Here is a 13,645-nt window from a genome sequence, read left to right on the forward strand (position 1 = left end):
GGAATATGAGGCTATGGGAAACACTGAAAAGAAGAAAGGATGGCGTGATGGCACATTTGTTAGGGCGTCAGGGAATAACCTCCATGATGCTAGAGGTAACTCGTCTTTTTGCCAATTCAGTGAAAAAACGTTCACTATTTATTTTTGTTGCTCAAGGTTTTTTTTCATTGTTCGGCTCTGGCTATTAAGCCAGCCACATCTAAACTTCTCGAATTACTATTGCAGTATTGCAGTTGGTCTGACGACTTAATCCCGAAGTTAGATCCTGAAGATGATGTTATGTCCAGAAATGAGTCACAACAGATATTTTTTTTGTGGTTACTGATGATTCCTGTTGTTTACATTCAATGCGGTTCTTTCCATACGATTAGGCTGCTGCAATTTCCACAAACAGCAGTGAATATGTATTTCAAATGGCAGGTTCGAGGGCACTTTTCAGTTCACATGCGTGCAATCCCACTGTTAATGTAAACTGTAGATACGGCGCGAAATAATAAGCACTACCTCATTTACTATTTCCTCCAAGCCATTCTGATTTTACTAACAGTAGAACACAAAATGTACCTAAGAACTGCATATCCGTTTATTTCTTTATTTCATAATACACAACTGAGAACATTACAAATAGATAACCAGCAGCTTTCGGTTCACTATGATTTCTGGCAGAATGAAGTATTCGCCTGAGATGATAGTAACATATTCGTTCAAAGAAGCGTCTGTTCCAAATGCTAAGAGAATATTAATGTTTCTGTAATGATGGCAGAACTGGAAGTTCGAGGACCATAAATCGACAAAATTACACTAATCAGCAGGTACAAATCATCGGATTGTTATTAGACGATACAAAGCGATGTAGAATGATGACAGAGGTTTCGTGAATGACATTGGCACATAACTCGATATTATTTGATCATTAATCTGTCCACGATCGCGTTAATAACATTTCAAAATAATTTCAACGTGTTGTAGCACCTAGTGGCTGAAGATAGAAATATGGTAAATAAAATTGATGTAGAACTCGCTATTATGCTATCATTAATCTGCCCACGATCGCGTTAACCTTAGTATTACCGTGGTAACTTTTGTTACACCTAAAACTAATGGGGGGTGGAGGGGAGGGGTGTTCCAGACAACCAGAAATAAATGGGCAATTTCATTTGTCATGAATGAAGTTTATTTACTTGAAATAGCACTGAGAACATTAAGAAATTCTTAGACATTTTTAGTATATTTACGATAAAAAATTAAAATTGTAGGACGTGAGGTCCGCGTTATGCAAAAGACCGTTTTTTCACAGTAAGCAAACGTTTTTCAGCACCACTGTGCCATCATCAGAGGGTTTCCGTTTTATTTATTCTGTAATGTGAACATTTTTTAAATGATTACAAAGTTATGTCGATGTTTAGTTCAAACAATAGTTCGTTTCGTTTTGTTGATATCGTTACATTTGGTGTGCATGATTTTTCTGGAGCACTTGTGTATTATTTGCTACAGTTAGCTTATTATCTGCAACCAAACGATGCTGATGAGAAATTTTGTGCTGGTAGTTAACCTATCAACTACAATCTAATTTAGTTTGTAGTGATATTTCGCGCCTATATTGGGTCTTACTTACGTTTTCGTGTGGCAGGCCATTTTATTCTCCACATCATGGTGAGGTGTCGTGATGAGCATGTAAATACAACACGTATTTTCCACAAATAAGCTCGTAAAAGCACATTTTACTTCACCAAAACAGGGTGTGATTGTGGTTGTTGTGTGTCCTAGACCAGTCAGTGTTCATTTTCTCACCAGAGAGTTCAGCACCAGACTTGAATTTCGTTTACATTTTATCTTTGTGTGTTGTGTGTGTGTTCTGTACGCTTCTTAACTGTTTGTGTTGTCTTTGACATGGTGTTCTTCTTGTGTGTAAATAATGAGTCTTTGCAGATTCTATTGTATCGATTTTTCGTGTGTGTGTGTGTGTGTGTGTGTGTGTGTGTGTGTGTGTTTAGACTTTACAAGTTTGTGTTGTCTTTTTTGTAAAGTTCGGTCAATGTGTTAAATAGTGTGCTCTCGCATAGCATATTCATTTAAGACCTGTTTTCCTTCTGCTATTGCCTTTTGTATGTGGAAGATTTCTTCAATAGCCAGTTTGCTGTTATAAACTGTGGCTGGGTTTTAGTGTTCGTAAGTCTGTTTCTATTGTAGTTGGGTGATGATTGCGGGCTGCAAGGTAGTCTCCAAATGTGCTTGGGAGCTGTTGGTTTTTAAAGCTCTGAGATGTTCTGAATATCCGGCTTTGAACTTTCTGGAGGTTGATCCTATGTACACTGACTGGCAAGTGTTGCATGTGAATTCTTATATTCCTGATCTGTTAAATTTATCCATGGGTGTTTGTTGTGTTAGGATATTTTTGTGTGTTGTGTTCTCTGTCCTGTATCATATTTGGAGTCTCTGTTTCCTTAATGTGTTACGTATTTTGTAAACAATCTTGTTATTGTAGGTGAGAATGTGCCATTTCGTTTTGTGTGTGTGTTATTGTTCTGATGTGTCTTGTGTGTGGTCATTGTTTGTGTGTTGTGTTTTTCTGTGTTGGTTGAGGATTTGTGGCTGTGTGGTGTGTTCATTTTTGTACTGTTTATTTCTTTGTGTAGCTGTTTAAAGTGTGTATGTGGTTCATCAATCATTTGACATCACATCAATGTATACTCGTATTCCAATAAATGTAACAATAAACATCATCACACAAATATTTAAACAACAATGGAACACACCAGTCACACACATCAGAGTAATAACAACCATACTCAAGACCATAACATCACAAAATTATATTGTGTTAAACAAAGAATTTTATTATCAGCATGAAGGACTGCCAATGGAATCACCAATGAGTGGACTCCTAGGTAACATATTTATGAACAACATGGAGACCATGATCTTCAGACACATTATAAAACCAAAAACTGCAAAGCTTTGTACTGGTACCATTACGTCGATGACATAATATGCCTAATTGATGAACCACATAAAAACATAAAACAGCTACGCAAAGAAATAAACAACTTCCACTCAAAAATTAAATTCACATTGTAAACAGAAACTAACAACACTACATTTTCTAGTTCTCACCATAAATAAAACAAACAACATACACAACTTCACAATATTCCAGAAACTGACAACCACAAGCACCACCATTCACAACCTATCGAACCACCCATTGACATATGAGCAAGCAAACTTCAGAATGATGATGAGGTTAAACAGAACACCATTGAACAAAAATAACTACACATAAGAACTAAACACAATAAAACAAATAGCAGTAGAAAATCGTTAAGATACCCATATGGTAAACACGTTAAATCAAAAAATATGTAAACAGTACAAAATGAACATACCACACACACAAATCCTCACCCAACACAGAACAACACAAAACACAAACAATGACCACACACAGGACACAACAGAGCAACAACACACACACACACACACACACACACACACAAAGAAGTGGCACATACTCACCTACGATAACAAGATTTTTCAGAGAATATGCAACATATTAAAGAAACAGGGACTCCAAATAGGATACAAGACAGAGAACACAACACACAAAAAGATCATAACACAACAAACACCCATGGACAAATTTAACAGATCAGGAACAAATGAACTCACATGCAACACTTGCAAGTCAGTTTACATAGGACAAACATGCAGAAACTTCAAAAGCAGATATTCAGAACATCTCAGAGCTTTAAAACCCAACACCTCCCATAGCACATTATGTGACCACCGTGTAGCCCATAATCATCACCCAACTACAGTAGAAACAGACTTAAGAATACTAAAACCCAGGCACGACCCTTACAACAAACTGAATATTGAGGAAATCTTCCATATACAAAAGGCAATAGCATAAGGAAAACAGGTCGTAAATTAAAATACTACACTCTGCAAGGGCACACTATTTAACACAGTGTATGAACATTCCAAAAAAGACAACACCAACAGATAAAGTCTACATACACACACACACATACACAAACACGAGAAATGGATACACTACAATCTGCAAGACTCATTATTTACACACACAAGGAACACCATGTCAAAGACAACACAAACAGTTAATAAGCATACAGAAAACACACACAACACACAAAGATAAAATGTAAACAAAATTTAAGTTTGGTGCCGAACTCTCTGGTGAACAAATGAACAGTGACTGGTCCAGGACACACAACAACCACAATCACACTCTGTTTTGGTGAAGTAAAATGTGCTTTTACGAGCTTATTTGTGGAAAATACGTGTTATATTTATGTGCGCAATACAACACCTTACCATGACGCGGAGAATAAAAGGGCCTGCCACAGAAAAACGTAGGTAAAAACGAATATAGGCGCGAAATATCACGACAAACTAAATTACATTCTAGATGATAGGTAAACTCCCAGCAAAAAATTTATCATCAACGTCTTTGGTTGCAGATGACAAGCTAGCTGCAGCAAAAAATACACAAATGATCCGGAAGAATCATGGACACCAAATATAAAGGTATCATTTAATAAAAATGTTCACATTACAGAATAAATAAAACGGAAACCCATTGATGTTAGCACAGTGGTGCTGAAATATGATTGGGTAGTGTGATAAAAAGGTGTTTTGCATAACTGGTGGACCTCACATCCTACATTTTTAACTGCAAACAAGATGAACACAAGGAGCTGCAAATGTAAATGATGAATATAAAAAATTTAATTATAATATTAAAAAATCAACAAATCATTTCATTTTTTATAATTTTTGAATTAACGTTCGTAATTCTGTTCTCTTATAAAAAACTATTAATTTCAGTTCATTACACGAAGCAAACAGAATTTACTGGCTCATTCAGGTACACATTTTTCACAGAACAAGGTCTTCTCTCAGTATTTTCCAGAGACGTGTTTGCGGCACTGAGAGCAGGTGACAGTAGATTTTCCCAACTTCTTGCACTAGATCTTTCTAGATGAAGATTCTTGGCAGCATAGGTGGCCGCTTACACGTGGTCCTGGCTTTGCTGTTGACGGTGAACGCTGCATAGTGAAGCTAAGCTTCCGTTGTGTTATGCCTTCCATTGCCATTATTACTGGCTTCTGAAGCTCTTACAAATTTCGGGCACGTTTATCTGCATGAATACTTTTAAGTTCAAGACCTAATTTAGTGATAAAAACTCTTTTACGATATAGCAAATTCTTTTTTCCAATTTGGAGGACAGAGAAAGAAGATTGAATATGCATTTATTGATGATTTATGAATGAGTGTGTAGAGGAGGGACAAAGGCCGTCTTCTTCTTCCTCTCTTCGTGCTGTAATGTTTTGCCATATAGTCTATGGTGTTCTCGACTCCATTTGTAGAGTTATAAAAAAAGATTTATGTTAGACTTTTTTGAGTAGTAACTAATCACCGCTTCTGAGTAAAAAGTAGAAAGCATCAGGATCGGTTTGATTTTTCAGGGACTGCAGTTGAGCCAGAGTAAGTAGCGGCCTCTGTGTCTGTGGGACAGTACATGCAAAGATGGGTGAGATTGCACTGCGGCCAGTTGTACGCTTCAGCCCCTCAGTTATGTGACGTCTGTTCGACCGGACAGTGCCTAAAAGTGTGAGGTGAAAATAATTCCATAGATTCTCAGCAAGCTCCATTGAAGTGTAGTACCGATCTGTCGTAACACTGCCGCCTGATTTCTCAATGGGTTTTATTAGTCTCCTAACAGTACACGTTTCTCGATTTATATGCTGTGCATTTCCATACTTTCCTGTATAAAAGACCTTATTGATGACGTATCAAGTCTCAGAATCACACAGAATTCTAATTAGAAAGACGTATTTTCCGGGTTTGTCTCCTATAAATACCTTAAATGGGCAGCGGCCAAGGAACAAAAACAACATGTCATACGCTGTTGTGTGCAGACCAGGTATGAAATACAATGGAAGAATTCTAAGATTCAATAATTTCCCTCATTTGAGCATACTTGTCAGTCTACCGACGAATTTCTATTGTATTCTTATCACCAAACCTCAATATTGTAGTCAGTTCGAAAAATGGGGCCCGATTCGTTATTCCTTAGTACTCTTGTCGGCGTTGAAGCACAGACGACGAATCTAGGACAGGTATCTTATTGCAATGTTCTGAACCTATGATTAGTAAGGCCACTGATTAGTAAGAGCCCTGTGTAACAAAAAAGCTCACCATCATCGGTGTGCTGAATACCTAGTCGAGAAGCCTCTTGATTTGAGAATAGTATAATTAGATCCTTAACATGAAGTATAAAAAAGCTCTATAGCCTCTTTCGGAGACTCAATTCTTCCTTCTTGTCTTCGCCCAGTTCTTTCACGCACTATATTTCATACAGAACGCCGATACTCTTGAGCTGGCTTTGTAACATACTTGCATCAACTTTTGGCAATGAATTTATCACAGTTGGTATCATTAGCCTCTGGTTGGTTGGGATGAAGCTCATATTCATTCTCAGATGGTAAATCAGTTCCAGTCTCTTCCATATAATTATCCACTTCACTTTCATCTAAATCTGGTTCTTTCAAGACGTCTTCTAGCACTCGTTCAATAGAAATATCATGTAAACATTGTATATTTATGTTACTTGTTAAACACCTGAAGAAATAATGAAAATAAAAACGGTCAATTTCATATAAAATGTTCTAAGAGAACAGTAAAAAAGTTTTTTTTTCGTTTTAAATGCATAAAACCAAAGTGTCAATCACCAGAAGACTTTCCTTGGCATTACCGATGGGTGGAAGGGGAGGGGCTTCAAAGGCCCATTGAGAATAAAATCAAGTGAGTGAATTTTAATTGATTTTAATTAAAAAATTGTATCATCACCAATAATCCAATGCGTAATGAATAGTTAGCTTCGGTTTAAAGTTTATATACCAAAGGACATGGATACAATATATAAATATTTAGTCAGTGGGCCTACGAAAGCCGCCCACCCCCCTTGGTAATGTTATGGATAATGATATCTTAATATAATTTACAGTTACTGGATTGTGGGTGATCGTATAGCTTACCTTGTGATACAGATGTTAGAGATAGTGAATGTGCTTGTGTTTGCGTTTAGATAAGTATTCAGCGACATTTTGGTTGCTCCATGTCACACAATAGCGTGAAATCATTCTACAGAAATCGGTAGGAGAATTTCGTTTCCCTGAAGAGTGAGCGTCTGCAACTGCCTCGTGATAATTGCACTGACTAGCCTAAATGTGCTATTCAACTAGAGAGATCTGGCATTTTGATGGCACTAACAACGGGCACCAATCACAGTGAACCAGTTTGGACCACATGCATGAAACGCCACAGAGCTGTAATCCACCCATATTTCTTCCTAGCACCGAAGAGATGACATTAAGGTCGTGGTCTCATCTTAATTGATGAACTCTTGCTGCCTTATGGGCATATACCAAAATTAGAAACTAATTTAAACGAGCACGATTTCTGAAACCTCGTGAAATTATGATTATAGTACGCCATTGTCGGTGTTCGTAATATACAAAAGTGGAAGCCTCGTGCCCTCTAACTACATGATTTAACATTTCGTCAGTTGTATCCCTGTACAATAATGTACGTGGTGCAGGACCCAGCCAGCGTTGTTGTAAACAAGCGAAATTTTACGTTCACACATTTTGTTTTCAGACATGATTTTACGGATATTGATGACGAATTAGTAGTACATCTAGTAGAGTGAAATATCACTTCCATTGATCACTACAGGCACGTAAATCAGAGTAAATTTTATGTTTCAAAACAAAATAACAAACGTTAAGAGAAGAAAGTGCAGAATTTGCACGTAAACAACTTCAAAGAAATATAATGTATTTTTTTTTTTTTAGGTGGAAGAAGTAGAAGAAACAGAACTTCGTGGCATATTATAACAGCATACCGGTCCGGGTCTGTAATCTGAGACCTTCGACTTTTGCGGACAATTGATGGATTCAACTTTTTTTTCTGACTACGGTACTTCCGCCAGTATATCTTCTACCTCCTTACACACAGTAAGGGCGAGTCGAGAGTCTTTCTTGAATTACTCAATCGGGAGCGTAATTATACGTGAAAGGCAAAGGTTTCACGCTCGAGTCCCGATACGGTACACAATTTCCATTTGTGATATCTTTCAAATTAGTGCACGCTAACTCTGGACAGAGAAAATTTATTTCTTAAAGTATAAGAAATGGTTTAAATCCAACCAACATAAAAGGGACATAAGTTAGTCGGTCCAAAAAACTTGAAGAGTCAGAGATTATGTTGGTGAAGAGAAAAATATGGTTCGCTGTTTGATTTGCGGAAAGAGACCAAAAAACGAGATCATCGGTTACATCGGATTAGGGAAGGATGGGAAACGAAGTCGACCGTGCCGTTTCAAAGGAACCATCCCGGTATTTGCTGAAGCGATTTAGAGAAAACAAGGAAAACCTAAATCAGGATGGCTGGACGTGGGTTTGAACCGTCGTCCTCCAGAATTCGTGTTTAATGTGCTAATCACTGCGCCACCTAGCTACATCTACATCTACATTTATACTCCGCAAGCCACCTAACGGTGCGTGGCGGAGGGTACTTTACGTGCCACTGTCATTACTCCCCTTTCCTGTTCCAGTCGCGTACGGTTCGCGGGAAACACGACTGCCGGAAAGACTCCGTGCGCAATGGAATCTCTATAATTTTACATTCCTGATCTCCTATGGAGGTATAATTAGGGGGAAGCAATATATTCGATACCTCATCCAGAAACGCATCCCCTCGAAACCTGGACAGCAAGCTACAACGCGAAGCAGAGCGCCTCTCTTGCAGAGTCTGCCACTTGAGTTTGCTAAACATCTCCGTAACGCTATCACGCTTACCAAATAACCCTGTGACGAAACGCGTCGCTCTTCTTTGGATCTTCTCTATCACCTCCGTCCACCCGACCTCGTACGGATCTCAAGTATAGGTCGAACGAGTGTTTTGTAAGCCACCTCCTTTGTTGATGGACTACATTTTCTAAAGACTCTCTCAATGAATCTCAGCCTGGCACCCGCCTTACCAACAATTAATTTTATATGATCATTCCACTTCAAATCGTTCCGTACGAATATTCCCAGATATTTTACAGAAGTAACTGCTACCAGTGTTTGTTCTGCTATCACATAATCATACAATAATGTATCCTTCTTTCTATGTATTCGCAATACGTTACATTTGTATATGTTAAGGGTCAGTTGCCACTCACTGCACAAAGTGCATATCCGCTGCAGATCATCCTGCATTTCGCTTCAATTTTCTAATGCTGCAACTCCTCTGTATACTGGAGCATCATCCGCGAAAAGCTCGGTAAATACGAAATTATTCAAAGCCGTCTCGATCTTTTTCCATATGAAGCAGATGTCTTTAAAAGAATTGCACTACTTCAGCTAAAAAGTGCGTTTAAGAATTAATGTTGCGGTAAAAGAAACGCTTTTGTCATTGCAGTGAGCTGTTATTACATAAAAGAGGCACTTTGGAAATTTTTCGATGGTTTCTCAGTTTCCGCATCAACACAATCGAAGCGCCTATCCGCGTGTTTGACGGGGACTGCGGCGAGTCGCTGACGCTGTACGACGCGTCGTGGGCGGACGACACGCGCATCATCAAGACCTTCTGCGACACCTTCTCCAGGGCAATGGAGAAGCACGACTTCGTCTCCACCGGCAGCTCGCTCTTCGTGCGCTTCGAGAGTAAGACGGGCAGCTACTCCGGGTAAGTATTGAACCGACAATACCATATGGCGTGGAAATTTTTGTCAGAGGATCTTTTGATAAGACTGGAGCTATGTAAAGTGACGTGTGTAAATTTCTATTAGCGCTGGTAATAGTACCCATCTGATTCTCGAAACACACGCATAATCTGTAGAGTGTGTAAATGAACAATATACCCAAAATGATCTGAAGCAGCTGATTTGGACAGTGATTTAAAGTCTACATATTAAGTTACAAAATTAACTTAAAATTATTACTGCAACGCCATTAGTAACGTTGTCGTAGTAGATTGTTTAGGCATCAGAATACCGAATGTTAATGACATGGGAACCAACTTCTTCGAATTTGACGAATACCTTTTTTAGTGTTAAATGCATTCATATATTTAATACAGTTGGGCACAGTTGCTCAGCACCACCAAATGCAATTTTTCCAGAAGATATACGTTTCCTAACATTTTACATGAGAGTTTGCGGTCTTGAGGAAACACCACTAAGAAATAGGATTCGCTTAATCACGTACTAAGGATTTGAGTTCCACATAACTGAAAATGTGTGGAACAGTTGCATATGCGTTTGTTAGTTTGCTGTGGAATTTGAATACAATGACGTCGTCTGACCATGGTGTTAATCAGCCTCCTCCACCCAAAAGTCAGAAATATTCTGTGCAGCACAGGAGAATGCGTGTTACGAAGACGTTGCTACTGACAGTGGGGTAGACCAATCAGGTAATCCAGGATACTGTTGTTGTGGAGTTCCTGAATTTTACCAGAACAGTTTCGGTAATTTGGGAAAATAAAACTGATTGCTGTGAGGATACTGAACATTATAGGAGAATGTGGTTTTTAGCTGTTACTTGTTTAGAAGCAAGTAATGGAAAGTTGATTTTGTGATAACTATCAACATATCCTAATCATTTCCAGAACTTTTTCTGTTAACAGAATATATCAGTATTTTAATTTTAAAGTTATATTTGTGCGACTGTTGTCATAGCGTTCTTAGATCAAAATAGTATTTATACCTAGAGTAACTCCCAGCCAACTTGCCTTCAATCTTCCATACCATTTTTGTTGTCATTCTATGACAGTTTCAGATTACAGGGCAATATATTATGAATGAACGTCAAGCACTGCTCTGAGTGGACACTATATCAGTGTCATCATGTCGCGAAATGTAACTTCACAGCTGTAGCAACACCAAAATAATTTTTATATACCAGCAATAATAACGGTGAGAGTTTTCATTGTGTTTTTCATATCCCTGCATCTGAAAATCTCCATTTATTATTATCCAACAAGTATTGAATGACAGGGATTAGTTCTTGGTGACCAAGAGTAGCGACTGAGCATTGAGATACGGATACAGATATCATACCGAATCCGCTCAGGAATATGCATTCAGATTTGCCTTCAAGTGTTGTCTGATAAGGGCTCTTTTACAAAACATGTAAATATAATTAGAAAACTTAGAAACGTTGTCTTGCCGGAAAATGAAGTACAAATATTAGCGTGGACTCACAGATGGAATTTACTTACAAAAAAATGCTATTGGAAATTTGGCTGAATGGAGCGGTAGAAGCAGATGGAATGCAGAGATATGTCAGTGGACTGGTATTCCCTTTTCTATGATGTGCCTTACTCGGTTAAGGCCAATGCTTGAACGATTCCTTCCTTATACTTCATCAAACCGGATTGTGCTCAGTCTCTAATAACCTCATCGTCCATAGGATATTAAACCTTCATCCTAAACCTAAATATTCCTTCCAGGACAGGAAATTCCGAGTTTATGTAATAGTAGCAGTAATAGTCCACAATTTTTTCGATTTGTTATAAGTGTTGCTGACAATGCAAATGCGTTGTTTTTGCTCTAATTAATGAAGTTTTTATCAGCTCAGAGCATGAGCTCTGTGCAGTGCCAATCATTTTCGTACCCGTAGTGACAGTTCAAATCATCTGAAGCAATTCAACTTGCCTTACGTTAATATTATCTGTCTACTCCCAACTTGTGCCGCTCATTCTACACCGTACGCAGTAAATCGAAACAATGAGATATTGTACCTTGATCCCATGGAGTCACCTTCTAGAATTTCACTACCGTCCAATTATGGGTCACAGAGTTCCAACAGCACTGTTCCCTCGAGAGTTGGTGGCACGTAGCATGTTTGTGTCACTTAAAATGATAACAATAATAATGATAACACTAGACACTGTAAAGCGAATCACTTGTTGTGTTGCCGGCGGTTGTGGCCGAGCGGTTCTAGGCGCTTCAGTCTGGGACCGTGCGACTGCTACTGTCGCAGGTTCGAATCCTGCCTCGGGCATGGGTGTGTGTGATGTCCTTACGTTAGTTAGCTTTAATTACTTCTAAGTTCTAGGGGACTGATGCTCCCATAGTGCTCAGAACCATTTTTTGAACTTGTTGTGTTATTTTCTACATACAAAGGAAGATAGGAATGATAAGCAAGCCACTTATATATTCAATTAAAAACTTGGCAATGAGAATCACTATGCAAATTGTGGTGTGTGGAGCTAACAGCACATACAATTCAGCCCTCTGATCCTGTCTCGTTCATAAGCAGAGCCTGTCAAATAAGTAAGCTGTTCTGGCACGTTTGAACTCAAGCGAAAAGAAAAGAGGAATCAGCGTGTTTCTCAGAGTTGTGCAGTGTCAATTGGTTGGTCTCTAAAACGTTCAAATTTGCAGCAGAAATTTTTGTCTACTTATCTCATGCCTCACACTATACAAGTATACGTAGCTGAGGTCAAACACACGCCGGGGCGGTGTCACGACTCGGAGGTAAGCCGTTTGTATCCAAGTGGCGGATGAAAATTCTACTGCCAGTATTTTACCGGCAAGACATCCGTGAAATATAAAATTTTACCTCAATAATAATTAAATTCTATATTTGAATGATTACTTTCGGCTAAATTTTAACGTACCTCTACTAGAACATACAATCCAGCTGTCAATATTTCCTTCTGAAGAAGACGTTCGAATAAACGTTGAACCCATGATAAATGGGCTTTAATAAAGTTCCATTTAACAACAGACTGGTTGTTTACTATTTCTACAACGAAATCCTGTTTTATCGAACCTATGCTGCCACTTTATGTACATGTTCGTGACCCCCCTAATATTTTTGTAACGTCATTGACTTAGAAATTTAGGAAAGGAGAAAACACAGTAGAATGCACAATAACCATGCTCCAGAAAATTGGCAGGTGTAGGTGATATGGCTGAACACCAGACAGTGAGATAATCTTTCGTGAAATCCCACCAAAATAACAAAGTGTGGATGTGGTTACTTTGTAGCCAAACACAGCGCAATGGATGATTCCCCGTAAATGTAGTCACTGCATTTCAGTTCGAAGAATGTTTGTCTCTGACAAAATCACAGAAAAGAAATTCAATTATGATGTAGTTCAAGTACCAAATCTACATGTACTATTGCAAAAGTTGCAGACATCGCTACCTTTTTCTATCTTAGTTAAATCGTCGTTACACAAACACCCCTTCTGCAAAATTCTACCACAGTAATAGGCATTCAGGAAATGGTGTCAGACATTACCTTTCACAACTAGAAAATTTGAACTACAAAATGTGATCGAAATGTTTCTAGTCGAAGTTTGTAAGTCCATAATCTGTATGCCAATGAAGCTAAATCGCCGACAGGATTGATGCAATCATTCCAACAATGCACTAATGTGAAGATACCCGTTTCGTAAGACACCGCGTTTTGCTGTTTGATGATGTCTGTAATTACCTGACACACATCATCGTCCAACAGAAATCGTAGACCCCACAAGGCCTTTATAAAGGAACCAGAGGCGTGATAATTGCATGGGGAGAGATCAGGACCACAGGGCGGCTGCTCGAATGTCTCTT

The 13,645-nt window shown here is 38.5% G+C and overlaps 1 protein-coding gene across 1 annotated transcript in view; it reads left to right on the forward strand.

Annotated features, from left to right (window-relative positions):
- The window catches only part of LOC126158170 (uncharacterized), a 508,840-nt gene that overhangs the window by 450,942 nt on the left and 44,253 nt on the right, over window positions 1-13,645 (forward strand). Inside the window, exon 6 of the mRNA XM_049916425.1 lies at window positions 9,550-9,762. Coding sequence (XP_049772382.1) covers window positions 9,550-9,762 — 213 coding nt within the window. The remainder of the gene's footprint in view (window positions 1-9,549; window positions 9,763-13,645) is intronic.

The sequence above is a fragment of the Schistocerca cancellata genome, chromosome 2 (genome assembly GCF_023864275.1).
Source record: "Schistocerca cancellata isolate TAMUIC-IGC-003103 chromosome 2, iqSchCanc2.1, whole genome shotgun sequence".
Lineage (NCBI taxonomy): Eukaryota > Metazoa > Arthropoda > Insecta > Orthoptera > Acrididae > Schistocerca > Schistocerca cancellata.